The sequence below is a fragment of the Globicephala melas genome, chromosome 12 (assembly GCF_963455315.2).
Source record: "Globicephala melas chromosome 12, mGloMel1.2, whole genome shotgun sequence".
In the NCBI taxonomy this organism is placed as follows: domain Eukaryota; kingdom Metazoa; phylum Chordata; class Mammalia; order Artiodactyla; family Delphinidae; genus Globicephala; species Globicephala melas.
This window is the reverse complement of record NC_083325.1, coordinates 66,597,562-66,624,226: the sequence shown is the minus strand read 5'-3', so window position 1 is coordinate 66,624,226 and position 26,665 is coordinate 66,597,562. Positions and strand designations below refer to the sequence as shown.

General features: G+C 42.8%; 1 protein-coding gene and 1 long non-coding RNA gene across 2 annotated transcripts in view; both read left to right on the top strand.

Moving 5' to 3' along the window:
• The first annotated feature begins 657 nt into the window (after positions 1–657).
• Positions 658–15,055, top strand: YPEL5 (yippee like 5). The gene is made up of 3 exons (XM_030858029.3): positions 658–794; positions 12,506–12,670; positions 14,113–15,055. The coding sequence occupies exons 2-3, from the start codon at positions 12,530–12,532 to the stop codon at positions 14,335–14,337; spliced, it is 366 nt and encodes a 121-aa protein (XP_030713889.1). The 5' UTR covers positions 658–794; positions 12,506–12,529; the 3' UTR covers positions 14,338–15,055.
• Positions 15,056–16,813: 1,758 nt separating this feature from the next.
• Positions 16,814–26,665, top strand: part of LOC115854160 (uncharacterized) — a 31,367-nt gene continuing 21,515 nt past the window's right edge. The window contains exons 1-2 of the long non-coding RNA XR_009566264.1: positions 16,814–16,995; positions 20,609–20,754. This is a non-coding gene — a long non-coding RNA (uncharacterized lncRNA). The remainder of the gene's footprint in view (positions 16,996–20,608; positions 20,755–26,665) is intronic.

Here is a 26,665-nt window from a genome sequence, read left to right as displayed (position 1 = left end):
ACCTGAAAAATGCTTTCTCCAGTTGTTCCTATATGCCCAGACTCAAAGGGTTTGGGGTTTGTAAATAAAAGGTGGCCTACTGTAAGGAGGGGCAAGAGTAAACAATCTCAAAGAAATTAATTACACGGTGCATTTAAACTATCCAGGCACCTGCTTTACCTAGAAAAACTGCCTGTTGTTTTCATCACTGGGCCTCAGGAAACTAGGCCCTAGCCACCACCTGGTGACGCTGATAACGCGCAATGTCTCTCAGCTGCAGCAATTAGAAAGGCCGGGCAGTCTCCTTTAAGAAGCTGACTCACGTGGACGCTGTGTTGTGTGCTCTCAGCTGGGAAGGGGGTGGATCTCAGGTCTCTCCCCATTGGCTGCGTCTGGAGAGGGGGCAGAGTTAGCCTCTTTGATTGGCTGTCCGAGTCCCGGGCGTTGGGTCAGGGGCGGGGCGAGCTGCAGGGAGATTGCCCTCGGTCTGCGGCTTCTGGGAGGGGCGGGCCGCGACGCAAAGGGGAGCGGGAGTGGGGGAGGGTGAGCCAGAGAAGGGGCGGGGCCCAGCGGAAAGGGCAGGGTGCCGGGGAGTGGGCGGGGTCTAGAAATGATGGGCGTTCTGGGCCAACCGGGAGAGCCGACTGTTCGAGGGGCGGGGCTACGCCGGGTGATTGACGCTGAGGCCCAACCAGGGAGAGGCGGGGCCAAGGCCAGGGCCTGACTAAACCTGGAGACTCCGCTGGCTGAGGGGGCTTCGTTTCAGCTGAGGACCGAAGAGCCGCTGGCGGCCGTGGATCTTACAGCCGCTCGGGGTGAGTGCGGCGGTCGGGGGCTGGATTCGGGGCCTGAGGGGGGCTGAGGCGCCCCTCCGGGTCAGCGGCTTCGAAACACTCGGGATCGGCCCGGGGCGGGAGGCCCAGGCAGGAAGTGCCTTTTCCTCTCCGCGCTCCCTCCGGGGTCCCAGCGCGGCCGACCCCCGCCCCTCTGGGCGGGCTCCGGTGCCGGGGCTGCGGGCTGACGAGCTGGCCTGTTTCCTCTTTGTGAGGCCCAGGCGCGGCGGCCGCCGTCAGCCCGCCCCCGCCGCGCAACCGGGGCAACCGGCGCAACCGCAACGGACGCGACCTCCATCTCGGCGCCCGCGCCCTCCCGCCCCGGCGCAGCCTCTAAGGCCCTGCACGTCGTGGCCGGGGCTTCCGGCGCCCCTCCGCGGGCAGTTTGGCCAGCGACCCCGTCGCCTGGGCTGCCCCGCCCCCACGGGCCGCGTCCCCGCCGCAGTGTCGGGGGCGCGCCCCGGACTCCGCGCCGCCGCGGTCTCCGCCGGGGCCTGCGCCCACGGCCCCGAGGTGAAGTCCGAACTCGACTCCGAGATGTGCGGCGTTAATAACGCCACGGCGTGGCCTGTCCTTCAAAGGGGCCACATCCCCTTTCGGTTGGCACTGGCCATGAGCGGGGGTCGGCGTTGGCTTTTGTTTGCTGCCCCCCAAAGGCTGGATGCCCGCCACCCTGCCTTCTTGCACCCCAGGAGATCCCCGGGCCGAGGGAGGGGTACGCTTGACGGAGGGCGTGGCGCAACTGCTGGGCGGCCGGGACCGCGGGGCCGCCCGCTCAGCTGTTTCCGGCCCGTGTTTGTTGTGCCGGAGGAGGCCCGGCCGCGCCGCGCTCGGGCCCCGGCCCCTCCCGATTGGCCCGCGGCGTCACGTGCCCGCAATCAGCTGGGGCTAGCCTGGGCCGCGGGGCGTGGGTGGCTGCGGCGGTGCTCACCGGCGCGGGGTGTCGCGCGGCCGCCTGCTGCCCCACGCGAACAGCATCCTTGCTTTCCTTGTCGGTGGGGCGTATGCGCACCCTGGTCACCCCTTTATTCTGCACTCGTAGGTAGGACAATGAGTATTCCGGACAGCGGGAGTTGGAAAATTGGAATACTACAAAGATCTGTTTAATCCCGACACCGATTAATCTCCCCTTGCGCGGAGAGTCTGGGAAGGTGTACAGCTCATTTATTTTTAAATTTTTTCTGTTTACAGAGCCCTGTTGGTAATCTGAGGATTTTTATTTCAGATCTCCTTGACAGATGGAAAACCTGAAGTAACCTCAGGCTAACCTTGTGTTTTGGGGAAATTAGACTTGTTGCTGAAGTAACTGGGGGCAATAGGGTATTAGCTAATCTTGCACAGTTGCATATGCAGTGTTGCAGCTGTGTTCCAACAAAAGACGAACCAAAATGCATGAAGTGTGTCCAGGGTACATATTTGTGCCAGATGTGAAGCGTCTTGGTGGAATCTTTCCCTAAAAGTTTATTGCATACTCGCGCTATGTTAAGTAAGAAGGAAATTGCAAATAATTTATGATCTTTTCTCTAGAAACGCACAGTTTTTAGTAAAAAGGCATAGGCAAATGAAATTGGGTAACAGTACGCAGTTAAATATTAGTAAGTTATGAAATGATGTTGTAGAAGTTCAAAAATGGGGCAGTGAGAAGAGTGAAGCATCCTAGAGTGGACTGATATTAATTAGACCTAGAAAATGAAGAGGCTTTGGGATGCTATTGGGCAAACAGAGGCCTAGGAGGAAAAAAAGAGGCCCAGAGCCTTTATAGATAGTGAGAAGGTAGAGCTTGTGGAATTTGGCACACAAAGTATTTTCCACATATGCCATTATCTTTCTGGCTTTGTACTGGAATACCAGGTAAAATGTCACGCTCCTTGGAAAGAACCAATGTCTGCCTTTATCACATTCTCACCCAGCTCAGTGCCCAATACAGGCTTACTGTTTGGCTTTTTTTGTTTCTTTTTTAAGTTTATTTCTGGCAGCCATCTTATCTATAGGAGAGGGTGTTGATGAAATGTGCTTAAGTAAGTTATTTAACTCTATACAGGGACACTAAATTGGATTTTAACATGTAAAATACATGTTGCTGCTTCTAAAATAATCTGGCTGGATCATTGAGGACCTTTCCCTAGACTTAGTTGCCTTTTCTTTTGCTCTATTTAAGTGGTAGGAAAGAAAAAAAGGTTTAGAAAATTAAAAAGGAAGGGAAATAAGGCCAAAATTAAGTCTAAAAATGAGATTAAATTAGCTACTACCCTCCAAAAAAACAGTCCATGAGACATGAGGCTAATCCTAAATATTAAGATGTGAAGATAGTCCTACCAAGTATAATCCTGCCCAGATTATCACTTTAGGTTTCATAGTGCCTAAATGGCTATATAAACCAATATCAGTTTCTCTGATAATCCTGTGTAGTAATGTCTTGGTGGTGTAGGAACTGAACCTTAGGTGTGACATGAAACTTGCTACTTGACACCTGAATCAGGAAACCAGAGAGTTAAATTGTACTCCAGTCCATCCAATTAGAGGCTTTTTTGACTCATGGTATTGCATCACAGCAAATGAGAGATCTTGAATTTGTCTTGCCAAAAGCTGTTTTGGGGCGATTACCAACTCAGATTGTTTAGCTGACTCACTGAGTTACATGACTAGTCTTATTTTCTGGAGATAACTGAACAATAAGAATTATAGAAACAGTGAACTTGGAAAACATTTAACAACAACAAAGGCATTATTAGCAGGCAAGAACAAAAATATAAAAGTTACTGTCAAATGAAGATCTGAGGGCTTCCCTGGTGGCGCGCAGTGGTTGAGAGTCCACCTGCCGATGCAGGGGACACAGGTTCGTGCCCCGGTCCGGGAAGATCCCACATGCTGCAGAGCGGCTGGGCCCGTGAGTCATGGCTGCTGAGCCTGCGCGTCCAGAGCCTGTGCTCCGCAACGGGAGAGGCCGCAACAGTGAGAGGCCCGCTTACTGCAAAAAAAAAAAAAAAAATGAAGACCTGATTCCACAACCAGAACATCATTTGAAACAGCAAAGTAAACTGGTCAGGTATTGCAAGAGAACAAGAGGAAAGCATAGCTTTCTTGTGTCACCGAAACCTTGGCTTGGTGAACATTTTGTAAAAAAAAAAAAAAATTGGAAAATTGGTTTTGTGGATCAAACTAAATTTATTATTTTCTCTTGTAGGTTTTCAATAGAACTTCATCACAAATTGGTATGAAATAGTTGATGAGATAACAGTAGAGTTAGATGCTAATTATAGTAATCAGCCCAGCACTGTTAAAAGTCCTTTGAGTTTTGTTCCTTCCCTTTTTGGAGAGGGAAGAGACTGAAAACCAGATATACAAGCTTGCTCCCGCATGTTTCCATTTTAGCCAAACCATTGCAAAACACAGCCTTTCCTGGAAGGGCAGATTCCTTTAACCCTTTCTGCACTAGGCTCCTGCACACTCAGTTCCCTGCAGGAGAGAGTTTTTGTGTCTTGTATTTGCCCACCACCTCCTAGTGCAGTGGAAAAACTCCTCTTACCTGTCCAATGATAGTTAGAGTTGGGTAGAGTGTGTGTTTTGTGGTCTGTGGAAATGCCCTGAGGAAATAATTCTTTTACAAAGGAAAAGTCTATCTGTGGATTGGGTGTTTTCCCACCAGAGGGTTCTTAGAGATGCCTCCCTGGTATTTTTAGGGCTGGGAAGTGTGATTCCTCCTCCTGTGAATTCTACTTGCCAGGGTTGAGTCCCAACTGGATTATTAGTTACAGGGAGGGCAAGTGCCTATTTTAAGACCTAGAATTATGATACTGAGAATTTGAGATGCTTCACAAGGTTTCTAACTTTCCTCCTGCATGTAATTTCTGTCACCTGGTCACTTAGCTTTGCAGTGATTAACAGGAAATGAAGCCAGTTAATATTGTTTGTTTCATATCCTTTCTGAGCCTTGCTTTCTTCATCTGTAATTGGAGGGGGAAGTTCAGGTGGAGAATGTTGAAGAAGATAATCTAATTTTACTAGATTTATCTTTATTTAGCATTTATTGTGTGCCAGGCACTGTTCTCAAAATGTATTATCGCCATTTAATTTTCACAACTCAGAGATGGGTACTGCTGTCACCGTTTTATAGATGAAGAAACTGAGGTGAGGATACCTTACCCAAAGTTTATGCAACTTTTAAGCGGCAGAGCTGAGATTTGAACCCTGAGTTCAAGTATTTGAGCTACATTGTTTAAATCCTAGGGGTGGAGAGAGAAGGAGGCAGCAGCTGGGTATACTATCTATTTTTATAATCTTTGTATTGTTGATCTTCAACATGCTGAATTTACTACAGAAAGTTAAGGACTTTAGTTAGAAAATCCATGAAGAAGAGGGGAGTGGGATTAAATTGATTTTGTTGGATACTCCTGTTGATCCTTAAACCTGAATGCCAATCAAGTTTCCCTTTTTTCTGAGAAAGACTGTCTGCTTTTTAAATGAAAAGCTCTTCTGCTCTCCAAACAATTTTTTCAGCAAGGGTCAGCACACTTTCTGTCAAGGGCCAGATAGTGAATATTGTGAACTTTGCAGCCCATAAGGATTAAGTAGCAAATACTCAAATTCTGCCATTGTAGTGAGAGAGCAGCTAAGTATAAACAAATGGGTATGGCTCTGTCCCAATAAAACTTTATTTATGGTCACTGAGATTTGAATTTCATGTAATTTTCATGTCACAAAATATTCTTTCAGTGTTTTTTTCCCAACCATTTTAAAGTGTAAAAAGCATTCTTAGCTTTTGGGTCATATGAAAATAGGTGGTGAGCTGAATTTTGTCTGTAGATCTTCGTTTGCTGACCCCTGCTTTTAAAGAATATATTCAGCAATGAACCAGACTAATGAACAGGATATTTGTTAGTGTGTATGTGTGTGTGGTGTGTATAAATCAGTACCAGTGGTGAACAAGTGGAATTTGAAATTAACACAGTACCATTTACATTAGCACGCCCGCCCCCCCCAAAGAAATACTTAGGTACAAATCTAACAATGTGTATACGATCTATATGAGGAAAAATACAAAACTCTGATGAATGAAATCAACAAGAACCAAATGAATGGAGAGAGATTCCGTGTTCATGGATAGGAATACTCAATGTTGTCAAGATGTCATTTCTTCTCAACTTGTTCTGTAGTTTCAATGCAATCTCAGTCAAAATTCGAACAAGTTACTTTGTGAATATTAACAAATTTTTTCTAAAGTTTCTATAAAGAGGCAAAAGACCCAGAATAGCCAACACAGTATTGAAGGAGGAGAATAAAGTCAGAAGACTGACACTACCCAACTTCAAGACTTAATATATATCTACAGTAATCAAGACAGTATGGTATTGGTGAAAGAACAGACAAATAGATCAATGGAATAGAATAGAGAGCCCAGAAATAGGTCCACATAAATGTGGTCAACTGATCTTTAACAGAGGACCAAACGCAGTACAGTGGAGCAAAGATAACCTTAAATGTGCTGGAACAACTGGACATTCACATGCAAAAAAGTGAATGTAGACACAGACCTTACACCCCCACTCACAAAAATTAACTCAAAAGTGGATCACAGACCTAAATGTAAAATGCAAAACTATAGAACTCTTAGAAGATAATATAGGAGAAAACCTAGATGACCTTGAGAATGGCAATGACTTTTTAAATACAACACCAAAGGCATGACCCATGAAAATAGATAATTGACAAGCTGGACTTCATTACTATGAAAAAGTCTGCTCTGTGGAAGGCAATGTTAAGAGAATGAAAAGACAAGCCACAGACTGAAAGAAGTATTTGCAAAAGACATATCTGATAAAGGACTGTTACCCAAAATATACAAAGGACTCTTAAAACTCAACAGTAACAAAACAACCCAATTAAAAACTGGGCCAAGGGCTTCCCTGGTGGCGCAGTGGTTGAGAGTCCGCCTGCCGATGCAGGGGTCACGGGTTTGTGCCCCGGTCCGGGAAGATCCCACATGCCGCGGAGCGGCTGGGCCCGTGAGCCATGGCCGCTGAGCCTGCGTGTCTGGAGCCTGTGCTCCGTAACGGGAGAGGCCACAACAGTGAGAGGCCTGTGTACAGCAAAAAAAAAAAAAAAAAACTGCGCCAAGGACCTTAACAGATGCTTCACCAAAGAACATACACAGATGGCAAATAGCACATGAAAAGATGCTCCACATCATATGTCATCAGGGAAATGTAAGTTAAAACAGTGGGATGCCACTACACACCTATTAGAATGGCCAAAATCCAGAATACTGACGCCACAAAATGCTGGTGAGGTTGTAGAGCTCATTCATTCCTAGTGGGAATGCAAAATGGTACAGCCACTTTGGAAGACAGTGTGGTGGTTTCTTAAAAAACTAAACATACCATATAATCCAGCAGTGACACTCTTCGACGTTTACCCAATGGAAAACTTATGTCCACACAAAAACCTGCATGGGGATATATATAGCAGCTTTAGTCATAATTGTCAAAACTTTGAAGCAACCATAGTGTCCTTCAGTAGGTGAATGGATAAATACACTGGTACATCCAGACAGTTGAACAGTATTCAACACTGAAAAGAAATGAGCCATGAAGCCATGGAAAGACTTGGAGGAACCTTAAGTACATATTGGTAAGAAAAAGAAGCCAATCTGGAAAGACTATATACTGTATGATTCCAACTGTATGACATTCTGGAAGAGGAAGAACTATGGAGAGAGTAAGAAGATCAGGGGTTGGTGGTAGAGGGAGGGATGAATAGAGCCCAGAGAATTTTTAAAACAGTGATAACATAATGATGGATATATGTCATTATACATTTGTTTAAACCCATAAGATGTACAACACTGAGAGTGATCCCTAAAAAACTATGGACTTTGGGTGGTTATGATGTGTCATTATAGGTTCATTAGTTGTCACAAATGTACCACTCTGGTGAAGGATGTTGATAATGAGGGAGGGTATGCATTTGTTGGGGCAGGGAGCATGTGGAAAATCTCTGCCTTATTTTGCTGCTGTGGACCTAAAACTGCTCTAAAAAACTAAATCAAAAAACCTTTTTTTAGAAAATTGTTTTATTGACCTGGAAATTATATAGTCCATAATGTCTTAATTTTTAAAATAATACATTCCTGGAGACTGTCTTTCATGGATTTCTGAAAGAGAAAAACTATTTTTTCTCTTAGATTCTATAAATCCTATAAATTTAAAAAACTGTAAAAAGGTAAAGGTCTTAATGTATTGCTTCACTGGAGTCTCCTATTAAAATAGAAATTGAAAATTCTAGGTAGCTAAATTCTATTTATTGAAGAGGGAGGAAATTGAAATCAATTACTAAAATATCAACATATCATGTGTGAATTTCACTTATATTTTCAACCTGACACCTTACTGTTTCCAGTAATTTCAAATGAACTGATGTTAGGCTTCCAGTTAAACACTCAAATTTGATAATTTTCTTACTTCCACCTTTTAAGGTTTCAATAACCTACAGCAAAGAAAATCTAGTACCCAAGAGACCTTATTTATTAAATTATTTGGGGAATGGCACTTATAAAAATTAAGATTATTAGATTCTTTTTTGCTTGAAATGCTAAAAAGGAAGAGAGCGTCTTAAAGCTTTAATTAATGATGAGTTTGGGGCTAATTTTGGTTATAAACTTGAACTTCAACACTGATACCATAACACACATTTTATTACTTAGGGACACAGTAAGTGCCCCCAGAATCAATACAGAGAACATTAGTCATGTGTGAAAGCAATTCATTCTTAAGATATTTTAGAGATATGTGACTGAAGATATTTGGTACTCTTCTAAATCCAAGCAAGGTGATTAGCATATCTGGGAAATAATTTAGATGTAAAAACAGTCAGAAGGTAGATCATTGGTTGCCTGTGGCTGGAGATTGACTGAAGAAGGGTTTGTGGGGATTTGGGGGAGGTGATGGAAATATTCTAAAGCTAAAGGGTTTGTGGTGATGGTAGCACAACTTTGTAAATTTACTAAAAGTCATTCATTTGTACACTTACAATGGCCAAATTTTATGTTATGTAAATTATTCCTTTAAGAAAATTGTTTTTAAAGAATCAGCTATATTCTATCCTGTCAGATAAAAAGTTTCAAAGTTTGTAGAGGAGTGGTCTGTATAAGCTCTTAGAAAGGGGTGGCTGAAGTCCATGTCTTTTGTAAGTAAGGCTGAAGTACCTTTTGTAGCACTATCTAATTTAGCATAAATGTAGTGGCACCTGTGAATGTATATTGCATTTACTAATGCACACTCCCTGACCACAAGAGGTTTATCTAGAAGTGATGAGAATTTGAACTAAGACATTGATGAGGGAGGGGGAGGAAAGACCTCGAAAAGCGATCGCGGAGGTATTGTCAATTTTGCAGTTTCTTAAAGAAGTTGCCAGGGTTTCTAGTTTAGGAGAGTGATTGGAGTTGCCATCAACAAAGTTAGGGAATATAGCAGGTTCAGCATGGAGACAGGAGGGGTGCATGATAAATCTGAGGGAGAAGGACTGAATCCGGCTGTCTCTTCTGGTCACTAGAGAGTAAGTGGGGTGAAAAGAACTGGAGCAGAATTTAGTTCACATCCCAGTTTGGATGGTTTCATAAAGTCACAGTCTTTATTTCTTCCTCTACAAAATTAGGATAATATCTACTTTAGAAATTGTCAAGATTAAATGTGATATGTAAAGTACCAAATGCAGTGTCCCATATTATTAAGTCTAAGAGTTCAATATATTGTCCAGGTCCAGAGAAACCTGATTCAGGTGTTATGTGTTAGCTTTTTAATAACCTTCCCCCTTCTGTAATGAAGTGGCAGTCTGCTTGACGTCAGTCCTCCCGAATGTGCGCAGGGGAAGTGAGCACTAGGTTGCACTCCTAGCCCAGCGAAGCTAAAGCCTAACACCTGGGACCCAATGGCCTGCGAAGGTTTTTCTATGTCCCAGAGACCTTCAACAGCAAGTGGTGTTTTGCTTGCTTCTGCTGGATTCCATGGCATTCAGGCTTCTCTCTTTTGGCAAATTAGAACTACATTTTACAGTTTTATATACATATATAGAACTCTCCAAATGGCAACTGCAACTGGGAATAGTGATTCTGTACAGATATTTTTAGTCTTGGTAATGAATCATGTAACTGAATCCAGTAAAAAATAGCTGGGTAAAAGTTAAAAATAGTCTGAATTTGAAGCAGGGAAGAGAAGGCATGTTAAATCTATTTACCCCATTTAGAAATAGTTTGCATGTATCCAGTAGCAAGCAGATGGCCACAGCTATGTTGTAATACTGAACCAAAGATAGAGATGTAGGTAGAAGGTATCAGGAGAGTTCATTTTGAAGTTCTGAACATTTTCCTCAATAGTATTGTATCTGTCACAGTCAATTCAAAAATATATAGTTATTCTTGAATTATGGTTGAAATAACTTACAAGATGAATATTGTATTTAAAAGTTTGAAGGAAAATTGGCTTGAAAGTAACAGTTCCCAGAAGCCCAAGCTGGAGGCTAAATTACTGCACAAATACTAGTTTTCAGAGAAATATAGATTCTGAGGACTATGTCTTCAGAGGTGAGACTATAAAACCCTGCTGTTGATTCCTTTCTCTAAATGACCGGTATTAAGAAAGATGACCAAAATCAACTACTCACAGGGTTGTTGAATACTTAATTTATATCAAGAGTCATAAACTCAAATGTCTTAACAGGTGAAGTAATTTTGTGGCACAGAATGGACACAAAGCAAATGAAATGGCCTAGCTTGGGGAGTCGCAGCCACCACTCACCTCTAGCCAGTTGTTGCCCTATGAGAATATATGCCCTGTGTTGCCAGCTCTCCCCATTGTTTTTTGTTTTTTTTAAAGGCCCAATACAGGCTCTTAATGAAATCTCTCAAATTTTAAGTGATTCTCAGCGGTTTTTTATTAAAAGTAAAAAACTGTGCTCCAGATTAAACATGTCCACTAGTGTTTTGTGAGGGAAGGGTTGTTTTGTTCACTGCTGTATGCCTCTGCCACCAAATGAATTCAGCCAGCAGGCCTCAGATTTGCAGCCTTTGACCTTTGCATAACAAATAATGTGTTCTTAGGCATCTGGGAAAAGTAATGCTATCCTAGAGACTGAAACAATAGACAGCAAGTCTTACCTTCTGTTGTCGCTTTGCAGAAATACAATCAGAAAGCTAAATGTCATTTCATAAGTCTTGTGTTTTTACCCAGGGTTTACTCATTGACACTTTTGTTAGTGCACTGGCTTTCCTTTTACAAGCTATACATTGTAATTATAGTCACTATTTGTTTTTCATTCTTTATTAAACTCCCATATCATAATGTGTAATGGGAGTCATAATTATCTTTGTGATAATGACATTTCTGATGACATTAGAACTGCCTAATGGCTGAGGAAGTTGACAGATGTTAGAAGGAATGGAATTTTTAATTTGTAATGGAATTTCCCCAAGTTTAAGATGACAGTGGATTACACATGGCTTCTAGATTTTTCTTTTCCATAGTGGTAGCTGTGTTAGCTCTGCATGCCATTTTAAAGACATATAATGTTAAATATTTAAAACATAGGAGCTGATCACTACACGCAGGAATAAATGCTTTTTAAAATGAAAAGCTATAGTGTATTCTTGACTATGTCTAGATCTTAAAAATATTGTTTTAGGCGATTAATTGCAGTGAATTTAAGGAGTTGCATATATTAACTCTCCTAAGTTTTAAAATATTGGAGTGTGATTATCCTTGTTTCAGAAGTTGGATTCAGAGATTTTTTGCAATGTTTCAGAACTTCTGTGATTTGTTGAATTGGAAGGATTTCTTAAAAATAGTAAGCTATATAACGACGGCTCATCTTTCCCTTCTTCTCTGTTCTTGTTTTACTAGCCTTATGCCAGCCTAGACCATCTTGTGTGTCCTCTTCTTGTGTTAGAGTAATGGAAAAATTTTGGCTTTGACTTGGGTGAGCCGTATTCCCGTCACGATTTTCTGTACTTGAAACTGTGTAACCTTTGACCAGTTAGTAACCTTGGGTAATCTTTGAAATGGGGGCTATAACTTCACAGAGTTGTCGTGATGATTTTGAAATAAGTAAAGCATCCTAGTACAGTGCTCCACAGACTCAAACTTAACTACTGTTAGTGCCATCACCCCTTCGTGGTTGTTGACGCACCTGATGACCAGAGAGCCAGGCCCCCCATGCTCTCGAACCAGACTACCCTCTTGTTTTCTGATCGCCCCTTTTTCTACTCTTATCTGATCATCCCACTCTCATCCCACAAGTCTTTTCTCAAATTACACATACTCAGAATGTATACTTAACCCTGTGCTAAACCTCTTTTCTCACCTCTCTGCTTGTGCTTCTCATCATTCTGTTTGATATTCCACTGTCTTCCTGTTTTTTTCATACCCATCAAAAGAGAAGTGATACCATTCTTTGGCCTTCCTAAGCATGTTTACTTCCTTGACTTACTGCTTCTAAAATGTTCTTAGTTTGGGTATGCCTATTTGTTTCCTCAGTGTGTGAACTTCGGATCCTTTTGTTCAGAGTCAGCTATTTCACGTATTAAGTACTATAAAGAGATCACATATGTGTATATAAATGGTTCTCTATGACACCACCAAGTAGGTACTAACAAATTTTTTCAAAAAATCATAATGTGTTTCTTGTCCTTTTCCATTTGCTCCTAGGTTTTTAGAACTTCAGCTATAAAAATGGGCAGGATTTTCCTTGATCATATTGGTGGTACCCGTCTGTTTTCCTGTGCAAACTGCGATACGATCCTGACCAACCGCTCAGAACTCATCTCCACTCGATTCACAGGCGCCACTGGCAGAGCATTTCTTTTTAACAAGGTTGGTGGGGAAAACCAGTTTCATTTCCTAAGTGGGTTCAGTGGATATATTTGATAGCAGTACCAGAATACCCCTCAGAGCATGGAGATGCCAGGAAGAGTCAGAATGAGAGCTGTGCTCTATAGAACTGATTGTTGAGAGTTTAAAGATTGTATTATAATAAGAAGGGTGGTCTCCGTTGCTTCAGAAGACATTCAGTGTAAGAATTTGGTAGTTACTTCACAGACTATTGAAGGGGCCAAGATACCCCCATATCACGGATTTATCCTTATAGAGAGGTAGCTGCATTAAGCTGTCATAGTTTGACAGTGCAAGTGAATAAGGATCATCTAACCAACTTCCCTTGCTTTAACTTATGCCTACCAGTCATCCTTCTGATTATGATTTGGCTAAGAGGTTTGCTAACAGGAAGAGCGCTTCCTGACTTACACATTAGTGTATAGTCTGCCTCCTTCTCTAATTTCTGGCTGGCTTTGAAATTGGTTGATGTGATTCTGCCTCCTGGAATCTAATGTGTACCAGCAAACTTGAATTTCCAAATACTTTACGCTAAGGAACAGAACTAGTCCAAGGTCCTGTTCTTAGAAGTTCAACTTAAACCTCTCCAGTGGACACTCCCCTGTTCCACTTAGAAATAAGTTTTTTCTCTCAAAGAATTGATAGCGTATATACCCCTTGCTCTTTATTTCGGTATAGAGCAGGGGTTGGCACACCATGGCAGGCCAGCTGCCTGTTTTTGTAAGTACAGTTTAATGAAGCACAACCATATTTATTCTTCTATGTGTTATCTATGGTTGCTTTTGTGCTACAGCAGCAGAGCTAAATAGCTATGACAAAAACCATATAGCCGTCAAAGCCAAAAATATTTACTATCTGGTTCTTTACAGAAAAGTAAAGTGTGGAAGATTATTGGGTGTTAAGAATCATTGGAAATTCTTCACAGATTCTCTGAACCCACTTGAAAACTATGTATTGCAATCTACCCCAGTCTCTTTATAGATAAAATGTAATTTCAGAAACAAATCTGCCAAATTTCTTTTTATGGGGTACCTGTTGCGTACTAGGTTCTTTTGCATTGGTAGCCATAGTTGTACTCATCATTGAGTGGTGAATTATAACAGTTGGACCCAGACCTACGTTTTATGACTCCAAGTTAAGGACTCTTCACTATAACACAGAAGTGTAACTAACGTGTATAATAGTGTGACTTAGACTAATACAATAATGCATGATTACATTAGATGTCCAGTTGAGTACAGATGCTTACCTGTCCCAGCAGTTTGTAAAAATAGCTCTTGGGAAATGTATTGTAGGTTTGACTAAAGTAACAACTGCTATTCGTTTTTCTGAAGTTGCTGTTCTTGCACCAACAAAAATATTGTGTACCATTTTTGGCAGATAACTTACATGGCTTTGCAATTTTGTTTTCACATGTTTCTTAGGTAGTTAACCTGCAGTACAGTGAAGTTCAAGACCGGGTCATGCTCACTGGCCGCCACATGGTTCGAGATGTGAGCTGCAAAAACTGCAATAGCAAACTGGGATGGATCTATGAGTTTGCCACTGAAGACAGCCAGCGTTATAAGGAAGGCCGTGTGATCCTAGAACGTGCGCTAGTTCGAGAAAGTGAGGGCTTTGAGGAGCATGTACCATCTGATAACTCTTGAAGAAAAAGAGATAAATCCATCTTTTTCCCAGGTCTTCTTCACTGAAAACAAAAATCTACTTACATACACTGTCACCTTAGCATCAGAGTCGGATTCATGAACTGTGGAACAAGAGGTTGTGAGAATCTATGATGGAACCTTTCTTTCCTTCTTTCTTTTTTTTTTTTAAAATTTTCTATTTTCCATCCAACAGCAGTGTGTAGAGAGAATATTATGTGGATGCCGTTAATTTTTTTCCCCCCTATGTTTACATCTTGAGGCAGAATAGTCTATCTGCAGCTACATGGTGGGCTATGTGAGGAAAAATATCTGGACCATTAGAGTGAAAAAGTGTTTTATGTAAATTTTGAAAGGAAAATGTGTCAAGAGCATGGTTCTTAAATTTATTTGGGCTTCATTTTAAAACTTTTTTTTAAACCCAGTTATTTCACTTGATTTGCTAGCTTCAGAGAAGAGATCCGAATTTGTGACCAGCGCTAAAGGTTCAGTGTTAGTATGGCTTGTGCTGGCCATTGTGCCATATTCTTGTTGGAGATGAACCGTAGCATCAGAGCCCATTCTTCCTTGTCAGTCTTGACCCAAAGATGTCACCATTCCTAGTTACTTGTCACCACATAATTGGTGTTGATTGGAAACTTTTCCTGATATGGGGCAGAACTGCTTGGTTGTCTTTTCCATGTAACTTAAGCATAGTAATATAAATAAAGTAATAGTTGGATGTTTTTGGTCCTGTGTTGCTTTTAAAATCACCTTTTAAAAGAGCAGAGTATTTGTTAAGTAATTTTCATAGTAGTGTTTCTTTTCATCTCTTAAGCTAAATTGTGTATAAGATTCTACTTTGTTTCAATTAAAGCATACTGTTTAAATCCACAGTATTGCATTTAGAAAACAGTTGAACAGAATGTCAGTGTGCATTCATGCAGAAAGCATTTCATCTGCATCTGTTTTAAAAGGAGGGAAGTGAAGCAGCCTATCTAAAACTACTGCTTTGCAAAGTGTTTCAACCTATCCTCCTCAGTTTTGCATTGATTTTGACAAGTCTGTGGAGCCTGATAGTTACATCAAAGGACTAGATCTTCTAGCATTATTTTCTCAGATCTTCCCTCAGAAGTTTAGCTGTTGAAATTGAAATTCTACTTGGCCCCTTCAAATAGAAAGGGATCAAATTTGACTCAGGGGGTTATTTTAGCCCAAAATTTACAACATTATGAAGTATTAAAATGTAAATGTTTCTCTATCCAAACTATTTCTAGATATTCGAGTATTTCTGGTGGAATAAATGGCGTTAAAATTGGCTAAATGAATGAATGGATGTTTGCTCAATTTCTAGGTCTTTGTCTAGAGATGAAATTTGCCTCAAATTAGTTAGCAAAATCTTTCTGTTATTGATACTAGATGTGATTTCTGAGTACAGTTAGGATTAAGTTTCTCTTATTTGCCTTTGGGCTCTTGGTTAGAGGCATAGGCCTCTGATTTGGTAGGTGTATAATATTGCATTTGAGATATGTGGACACAAATTCTTCTCTTTCCTTCACCATGGACTAAATCTTCATGCATTAAGACACAACACTGATTCCCATTCATTTCCATACCAGCCTTTGATTATATGCAGATTCCTAGTAGCATGCCTTACCTATAGCACTATGTGCATTTGCTGTCACAATAAAGTATATTTTGTCTTGCATTGGTGCAAAACTGCTACTTATTTTCCACTATCCTTGTCTAGTAATCATCTTAGTTTTTATCTATGAACACATACATCTTACCTTTGAGTAGCTATAGCTTTTTCAGTTGGCAGTGATAAAGTGACATTCTGGTTTAGGTAACTCTACCTAATTTCCACATGGAGATACTGAATTTACAAATATTAACTTCTCTGAGATGACTTTTGCCTCAGACACTGACACCTATAATTCAGTATATATGAACAAATAAAATGTCATAGCACTAGGTTAACTTTTAGGTGGCTGCACCAGGTACCATAACAGCAAGTTCCTCTACACCCTTCCTTTTAAAAACTTCATTTGCAAAAAAACAAAAACAAATAGCAATATGGAGGATCCAGTCAGATTGAATTGTTTACAGAAAAGCAAACACACTGTGCACTTGAGATGGGAAACCACTAGTGGGAATGATTTTGCTGTGGGAAGGAAAAGTTAACCAAATACAGGTGAATATACTGTATAATGAGTGGCTTACTGAAATGTGTACAGAGACTGTCCTAAAGTGAATATTCTGAGTTAAATATCTGTTAGTAATTATGTAATGATTTAAGTTACAATTGTGAGTGGCTACTTTGGGATTGGAGGAGAAAAATAGCAATACCATAACTGTTTTCTATTTTCAGTTTTCAATACCTTATTCATAAAAGTCATATATGGGGTGTTTAAATGTAGAGTCTGGGCCCTAGCCCAGGCCTAAATCAGTCCACAGGTAATTTTTTTTTTTTTTTTTTTTTTTTGCGGTACGCGGGCCTCTCACTGTTGTGGCCTCTCCCGTTGCGGAGTACAGGCTCCAGACGCGCAGGCTCAGCAGCCATGGCTCACGGGCCTAGCCGCTCCGCGGCATGTGGGATCTTCCCGGACCGGGGCTTGAACCCGTGACCCCTGCATCGGCAGGCGGACCCTCAACCTCTGCGCCACCAGGGAAGCCCCACAGGTAATTTTTGATCAGGCAGGATTTGGAAACTACCAACTGTACAATATTCAGAGACAGGTTTATGGATTTCATTTTTACAACAGTTAAAAATACCTCACAGTTCAAACAGATCCACTAATTAATTGCATGTCACTTTTTAACACTGGTTTCCCACGAGGAGCCATATAAAACCAAAACTTAATCTAGGAAAGGTGTGAATTGGGAATAGAGCAAGATTAAACTGAAAAACTCCTTTTAAGGTAGCACATTGCAATGATAAGAAGATATCTGTTATAGAAATAAAGCACAACTAAGAGGAGAAATTAGCATGGATACTCATCCTAAATTGGATATGAATTGTATGGCTTCTTTATTTTAAAATATTGGTACTTCCCAAATTGAAACTTTTCTACATTAAGGCAAAAAAATATACATTTCAAAGCACCATTAAGGGTTTTGTGATCCTGGGCATTGCTTTACTTATTTATTTTAATTAATTTATTTATTTTTGGCTGCGTTGCGTCTTCGTTGCTGCACGCGGGCTTTCTCTAGTTGGGACGAGCGGGGGCTGCTCTTCATCGTGGTGCACGGGCTTCTCTTTGCGGTGGCTTCTGTTGTGGAGCACGGGCTCTAGGCATGCAGGCTTCAGTAGTTCTGGCACACGGGTTCAGTATTGTGACTCGCAGGCTCTCGAGCGCAGGCTCAGTAGTTGTGGCGCACGGGTTTAGTTGCTCTGCGGCGTGTGGGATCTTCCTGGACCAGGGCTCGAACCCGTGTCCCCAGCATTGGCAGGCGGATTCTTAACCACTGTGCCACCAGGGAAGGCCCATATTTATGTTCTTTAAAATCATCTGCAATTTGACCATTTTGGGAGGCTTGTTAACAGTGAATTATGTCTCCATTCCCTCCCACTATACTGGATTGGTCCCTGAGGTGGAGCCAAGAAATCAGATTTTTTACAAAACTGCAAAGATAACCTGTTGCTAAGATGTGAGAATCACTATTCAAAGGGTTGTTCAAACAAAATAATGTATAGTTTTGGTGTGCTACCACCTGGTAAACGCAGGTGTTTATCACAGGAGGCCCACAGGCTTAGAAGTATGACTAAGAAAAAGCAGATTAATTTCCACCTGCTTTTTAAAAACAGTGGCTCTTTTAAACAATTAAGTACAATAGTCAGATAAACTGATGTTTAAAGAGAGGAGAAGTTTCGGGAAGAGTTTCTAGAAAGATCACTAGACTTTATAAAGACCTGTCTTCAATGCTGTGATTTATCAGCTGCATGACTGGGAAGTATGTGACTTAACCTCTGAACCTTAGTTTTCTCAAGTATGAATTATGAAAACAAGCCCTATCTTAAATGATTCTGGTTAGAATATAGTGAAATATATGGCCTAAAAACCTGTTAAGTATCATGCAAATGTTTGAAATAACTACTGTTTTTTTTCAATAACCCTGAACAACACTTCACAACTTAATTTTGCTCTAAATTAAAGAATGACCAGAATGCTTTCAAAGTTTTATAAATCCTTCCTGGTCTTGATATGTACTGCTAAATCTTTAAGGGAATTAGGGCATGAAATCTGCTGTTTATCAAATGTTACTGTCTTGACCTTTGACCATAAGAAAGCTTTCATCATCTGCTACAATAGACATTTTACTTTGCTTTCAGAAATTGTCAGAGCTTCTATTTTTGTCCTAACATGGAGCAGAAGGAAGGGAAGGTTAAAAGTTCATTAAATACAACCTCAGTGATAAAGAAAAAAGCATACAAGTTTTCTCCCCAGTCAGACAAATTTACTTTTTGAAAAGAACCCTGCAAGAATTTCCACTAAAATTCCACTAGTTACTATTCACATCCAATTTTCTTTCTCCCGTGTTTGCCTCAGCCTGTTTCACACTACTGCTATAATAGTGTTAGTTCAATTTTTAAAGAACCCTAAAATTATGAGAAACTATTTATATACCAGATCATCTCATTTTAATCCTACTCTGGTAATTTGCCCTAAAGATGAACAAGTCATCTCTCAGCCCTGGATTTCTAGTAAAGTACATAGACAGATTTTGTGTAATAATTTTAAAAACTTGTATCCAGAGCAAAGCCCAGCTTTGAAAAAAGGTATTGACCAGAGGTTTTCAGGGATTGGTGCAGTTTGAGAAACTTCACTGGTGTGCCCCTGAGTCAGGACGTTGGCTTCAGTTGTCCCCCAGAATTTCATTCCTCTTCCACTAACTGTTGGGGTGCCATGGAGTAAGCTGTCAGCATCTGGCACACTACCTTCTCAGCTGACCCGCTCTCTACCTGTAGCCCTCCCAGAAAATACTGGGCAAAGTGGAGGCAATACTACGAAAGCGTGAAATCCGTGAGTATTCTCTGTCCCTGGCTAAGCCACCTCCCTTCCTCCAGCCTCTAAGCCAACTGGAAGGTGCTCATAGACATTTCTGAAACCTGCCAGTATGCCAAAAGGAGTCAGAAGTATTTCCACCCCTTTCCTAAGAAAGTCTTAGGTCCTGTTTCAGAGTGGCCTCCTTAGAAATTGAGTTTCAAAGATGGGGGCAGCGGGGTCTTTTTAAGGACTTGAGTGATAAGGAGTAAAAGAGTCGAGTGGTCCCACTGAAGAAAAAACGTTTGTTAATATAAAATTAGCTGAAACCCATGCTACCAGAAAAGCACCAGTAGGTGGCAGGAGTATGCAGGATATTCAGTTCTTAAGTGCCAGTCTGGCCTGCCTTGGAAAAGAGTTAATATCTGGGGCAGTCTGTTACTGTTGTTAATGGTCAGCTAACCTGAAGCGAGAGGCGATTTCACCCCACTGGAGTAGAATTGCAGGGGGTCAGATGAAATCGTCCATGAGAAAATGCCCTAGAAACTATGAATTACTATACAAGTAATAGTACTATTTCCAGATTTTTATGGTAAGTGATTTTTTTCCGCCATGTTTGTTTTAGTATCTAAAGCTGTAGCTTGCACAACTTCAAAAATTTTTTTCAACAACTATTTTTTGATATTGTCTTTTGACAATGACAGCCTGAGGTCACAGGAACATCACAGTGTGACTTTGAAGTTAGTTAACCTCTTGAAGCCTCATTTCCTCAACTTTAAAAAAATATGGAAACTAATTTCTAGAGAACATGTGTGAAAACTATAAGCCCTACAGTATTCTAAAAACAAAACATTTCTATAAATTGAGTGAGGTTCAATGAGTTATTTAATTAGCTTAGGCTCCAGTTGCTAGAAAGTATTTGCTCGTTCATTTATCCATATTCAGCAATATCTGAGTGCCTATTACGTGTGTCAGGCAATATGCTAGTCATTAGTCAGCAACACCTGGCACCTACTTCCCAGCAGCCTTACGAAGGATGTTTGCAAAGCCCAGTACAAATCCTCAAAGCCACTGTATCAATACTGACTGTATTCCTGCTACAGGAAATGAAGACATTCAACATAGGGGTACACAAGCTCATAAAGCAGAATAAAAGGCCTTTGTTTTTCCAGCAATTAAGTTCTAAGTTTGAAAAGAGGAAACCTACCAGTTTAAATGGAAATAACAGAAATCATCTTTCCATGTGCAATGGACTCTGAAATTGGATTAACCTTACATTCTAAAATGAGCTTCCTCTGTCTCCCTTCCAGAAGCAAATGTAAATCAGCATTTTCAGGGCACATGGAGAAAAGAAGGAACACCAGCTCACCTCCAACAGACATGCCAAGTAGAGGACTTCCGTAACAGTGAAAGGCAGGGGCCAAGGCTCAGAGCCTTTGCACAAGAAACGGCCCAGGTAAAGTGTTCTTTAAGTTGGATTGGGGGAGAAGAAAGGCGAAGGTGAAAGAATTGTAAACTTGTAGCTTTAGGCATTGTCGGATTAGTGATCTCAAACTCAGATGCCTTTGGATGCCAGACAGTTCATTAAAATAAGGAAAGTGGGCCTGGTGTAAGACTACTGAAAGGGGTGGTTATAGAGTGAAGAGGGGGAGCATATACCAATTAAAGACAGACGCTTGGTTTAAGTCAAATAAACAAAACAGCTTATTCTTTACACCTTAGGGGCTCCTGCTTACATCCCTCACCTAGTCCAACCTCTCATTTTAAACATTTGGAAACTAAGACCAGGAGAGGTGAAGTGACTAAGGCATGTTCTCTGTAAGTAGCAGAGAGAAGACTGTTTTAGGTGAGGCATTTCAACACAACCACAGAGTATGCTAGAGGTCGGATGCGTTATTCATATTTCAGAGGAGACTTTGGAGGCAGACTGCCTAAGAGCATGGACTCCGTGGCCAGAGGGCCTGTGCCTGAATCTCAGCTGTAACACTTAAGAACTGTGTGCCCTCGAGCAAGTTTCTTAACCTTTCTGTGCGTTGGCTTCCTTGTCTCTAAAATGGGGATAATAATTGTACTAACTCCATAGGGCTGTGGTGAGGATAAAATGCATCAATATGTGGGAAGTACTTAGACCTGTGACTGGCCCATAGGTATTAGCAATTCCGTTTCCAGATGAGGAAACACATACTTAGAGGTCAAGGTCACACAGCTTTACTAGAGGTCAAAAATCTGCATAGGCGCACACACACACACACACACACACACACCCCCCACACACAGCTGGCATGGAACTCCCTCTCAAACATACTGACTTCAAAGCCTGACCTCCTGAGCCTCACATCTGCAGTGACCAATAAGAAGGAAAGGGGGGGCCAGAGCAGAGGCCGGAGCTCTGGCTGGTTCGATTGTTCTACTTTTTAGGAGTAATGTAGGTTTCCAGAAAAGCAAGCACAGGGATGAGGCAGTTACATCAGTGTTTCTCAAACTTCAGCATGTATTAGAACTAACTGCAGGGTGTGTGAAAACACAGAGTGCTGGCATCTTGCACAGGGTTTCTGAGTCAGCAGGTCTGGGATGGGGCCCAAGAATTTGCATTTCTAACAAGTTCCCAGGCAGTGCTGAGGCTGATGGTCCAAGGACCATACTGTGAAAAACACTGTTGAATTTCTTCTGATCCTCAGTGTCATCTCATGAGCTTGGCATTTTCTCCATTTTATAGTGGAGAAAACCAAGATCAGAGAACATGGCTGACTCACCCAATATCATACCGCTGGAGCTGGGTCTTGAATCAAGTTGGTCTGACACTGAAGCCTATGTTTTCTCTACCTCACCATGTGACATGAGGTGTGGGCAGTTATTCTCTGCCAGGCACAGAGCTACGGGCCAGAGGCATAAGGAAGGTTAGGGCTCTGTCGTGGGCTGGAGTGTGCAGGTGGAGAAGATGTGAGGGAGACTTCCCTGGAGAAGTTCACCAAGTGCCCTACCTGCCCTGCCACTGACACTGCCTTCATTAGCTCTCCAGTTCGTGCTCCCTGTAAGGCCCCATCAGCCTCCACAAGCTCACTGCCCGCAAAGCTTCAGTCACCTTAAGTTCTTGTCCACCCCCAAAAGTGACATGCTTTCTCCAGCTTGCTGTGCTGTGTTCAGGTTTCCATCCAACTGGGATGCCTACCCCCTTCTTGTCCTGGAAGACTTGGCAGCCCTGACCACCATCCCTCAGTCCCACCACTGTGGGTTATGTGCTCCTCCTGTACCTTCCCGAGAATACCTGGCTTACCTCTTTCATAGCACTTGTGTACATTGTTGGGTAATTATATATTTACCAATCTATTTATCCTTCTACACTAAATTTCTAGTCTAAACCAACTTTTATCTCTAAGTCCTCAGGGGCTATTACAGTATATGGTACAGAGTGGTGGGGCAGTGGTCCCAAAACTTAGCTACACATTAGAATCACCTGAGGATCTTTTTAAACTTCTGAAGCCCAGGCCACACTCCAGGCCAATTAAATCACAGTCTCTGAAGATGAGATAGGATATCAGCATTTTTTTCAACTCTCCCCAGGTGATTCCAATGTGCAGACAAGCTTAGGAAGCACTGAAGTAGAGTTTCGGGATGCAGGATGGATGGATGGATGGATGGATGAATGGGTGGATAATCAAGTTGAAGTTTGAATAGGAGAGTACCAGGCAGAGAGAGGTAGAAGATTTTCAATAAAAAGTAACAGCATAAGCAAAAGTTCAGGAATTTGAATTTTATGCCATAGGTAGATGGAAATCATTGCAAGATTATGAGTGGAAGAGTGAAACAAACAGATATGTTTTTTAGGCCAGTTGGCAACTGTGAGATCTTATTGGAGTAGAGGAGGCAGGAAAAAAGTGAGTTTTCTGCTTCACCCTCCTTCTAGAGACTGGCCTCTAGGAGGCTGCTGAACTTTCCAGAGAGGCAGCCCAAGTGAAGCTTGATTGTGGGAGCACTCGTGGCTACTGGGGCGGGGGTGGTGGCTTGTCATCTCCAGCTGCTGTGAAACTAGGACTCAAATCCAGGTTTTTCTGCCTCTGAGTCTCATAACTCTTTATACTTCAAATTATCAGCCCCTCCAGGTGGCTTCTGACTCCATAACCTGCTGTGAAAGTAAAACTTGACAAACTCAAATGCAAAAGCAAGCAGACATTAGATCATCAGCGGCCACTAATAAAGCTGAACCTGCCAGTTAAACAATTAGCTCTGGAGATCAAACTGCAAAGAAAAGCAATGATGAAGCCATCAATTATACTCTCCAGTTTTATCTTCTAGTTAATCGATCCATCCATCAGCTCTCTGATACTCTAGTGGTTATCCTCTGCATTGGGTTTCCCTGGGTCCCCAGGAGGCTGCCCACCCTGCTGTACCCCATTTTACCTGAAACCAGGTTGTCCTCTGGCCAGTGTCTTTCCTTCTCCCCATTCCCCAGACTAGTGATGGAGGTGGGGAGGAATGTGTGAACTGGAGTTGAAGGACTTCACACACTTGGTCTTCTGCTTTCCCCGCCACACGTCGAGAAGGTCCCAAGCATTCACCTGGGAGGACTAATCAGGCCCCATGCACCTGGTCTGTATTTTATCGTTTTTCCCTGTTCTTCCCCTCCTCATAAAATTTTCTCTCTCCCTTCTCCTTTTTTGTTTATTATTCCTCCCATCCCCTTTCCTTTTCCCCTGCCACCACCCTCTTAAGCTTATGACCACTTCTCTCCCATTTGTCTACCTGTTAGCTTCCTACCCGAGGGATACCACACTCAGATTTTGCCCTGGGCAGGAGCACCTAGCCCAGGAGGAAAGTAAGGACTGAGCTTGCTAAGCCCAGCGCCTGCAGAACTACAGCCTCCCAGAGGGTGTGTCTTCTGATAGATACAAAGGCACTGGATGGGCTGGCTACATCAAAGTTCTTTGTATTCTTTCTGTATCTTTCTCCTCTGTTCTGGAGCAATGCAGTGGGGTGGACAGAGCATGGGCTCTGGTGTCACCTCTGTTCAAATCCTGGCTCTGCCGTTGACTGGTTCTGTAAACTTGACTATGTTATTTGACCTCTCTGAGCTTCAGTTTCCTCATCTGTGCCCACCTCCTTGGTTGTTAGCTCTAAATGCCTAGAAAGGCATTCAGCATAGTGAACACAGAACAAAGTCTTGAATGTTGACTCAACCACTTATCAGCCATGTGACCTCACTATCTAACCTCCCTAAGTCCCAATTTCCTAACCTCTTCCATGGGTGATAACAGGACCAAACTGGTAGGGTTGTGAAGATAAACGAGATAACTCAGGGAAAGTACTGAGCACCTGAACACATAGTCAACATGCAGTAATTGCAAATTGTATGCTCTGTTTGATGTTATATATTATTCACACACTACCTAGCACATGGTAAGTGCTTGCTGTAGCCAGCCTCCAAGATGGCACCAGGGATCCTCACCTTCTGGAATTCATATCCTCGTGTAGTTTACTCCCACACTGAATCACAGCTAGTTTGTGTGAATATCGTGCAAGTGACAGTGTGTGACTTCCAGGGCCAAGTGGTAAAAACCATCTGAGCTTCCACTTCACCGTCTTGAATCACTTGCTCCAGGGGATGTCAGTCTCCAATGCCATGAGATCGGGCAAGCAGCTGTGGAGAGGCCCCCATGGAAAGGCCCTGAGGCCCCTTGCGAACAGCCAGCACAAACTTGCCAGCCATTTTAATGCACCACCTCTGAAGTGAGTCCCTGAGATGGCTGCAGGCCTGGCTGATGTCTCATGGCCACGTGATGGGAGACCTGGAGCCAGAACTGCCCAGCCACACCAAATTCCTGACCCATACAAACAGTATTGTTTTTTTAAGCCACTCATTTTTTCTGCAGCAATAGTTGCCTAATATAGTGCTTTTAAAAATAAGTCAGTCTCCTCTCCCAAGTGAGAAACAACAGGTTGGCATGTCCGTCTGCAAAGCCACGCAGTCTAGCATATGGCCAGCAGGGAGCGCCATTGGACCATTTTCTTAGCTGACATTTTTTTTCCCTCAAGCAGTGGGCGCACCTGGGTCTGGCAAGAGGCAATGCCAGACCTCCCAGGAAATAGGCCAGCCACTTCAGGCCCCTGCTCCCCGTGGACAGAGATGATGGCAGTCCCTGGGGAACAACCAGGCCCAAGAATCGGCTCAGAGTAGATCCCTTGCCCGTGTAGCTAGGAAGCCCAGAGAACGGCTCAGAACCCTGCTTCTCCCGCTTCACAGCTTTAAAGCAAGTTCTGGGCAGGCTTGAATACAACTCCCCAGTGGCCAGAGAAGCTCCCATTCTTGGGCTTGAGCAAAGACCCTGATCACGGGTGCTGTGGCCATGAGGCACCACTGGGCGAGGGTTTGTATGTCTTGTCCAAATGACTCATTCGCCCCTGAGAAGAAAGGGCCAAAGAGAGCCTAGCCCGAGTGACAGGCCTTGCTCCCTCTGCTGTGCTGGTGCACCGGAGCCCCCCACCCTGCCAGTGAGCACACCTCATGGTCAGCCTATGAGAAAGTCCTGCTGCAGGAGGGCAGTTGACACTGTCCTTCTTGTGCCCAAGGTTTTGGGACCCCTCATCACATATTTGCAGACCCAGGCCCAGCCTCAAGGAGTGCAGGCCTGTCAGCTGGGTCTGCCCCAGCCGTAGAATAGTTGGAAACCAGGGACCAGCTAGCCAGCCAGCCAGCCTGAGAGAGGGCCCGCAAGCTGAAGACAGCTGGGGTCAGAGTGCAGCACCCTAGTTCCTGCTGGGAGGTGAGAGATGGGTCGGACAGCTAAGCACCCCTCCTTGCTCTCCTCATCCTTCAGAAAGAACAGAGAGCCCTGATGGCCCTCATCTCCTCTGAGGCTGAGACTCGGGGTATCAAAGGCCTTCCTGGTTCTTCTGCTACATCTTCCTCGCCCTGGAGAGGCAGAGCTTTGTGGGGGAGGGTAGAAAGGGCTAGAACATATCCTGGATGCTTTGCCTCATTCCTTGTTGGTGATGGGGTCAAGGTAGGGGCTGGGGGTGAGAGGGTGAAGATTAATGTACCAGGAGTTGACTGATGCCTGATACCTACTCCCCCTGCCCTTAGAACTGGGTAGGAGGCAGAACCACGTGGGCTCCAGGGGGCTTGTGAAAATGTCAGGAAGGCACCTTTTTTCTTCTGATGTAGTGTGCTTAAGCATTTACACATTGAGCTACATACATATAATTAATATTATACATTGCTTTTATTTCTCCTTTTTATTGCAGGGTGTTATTTTTCTTTGAAATTATGCACATAGATAGGTGTTAATAATTATGAGCTTCAACACTGTAAAGGGGCACATGATGGTTAGTTTTACGTGTCACCTTGACAGGGCTAAGGGATGCCTAGATAG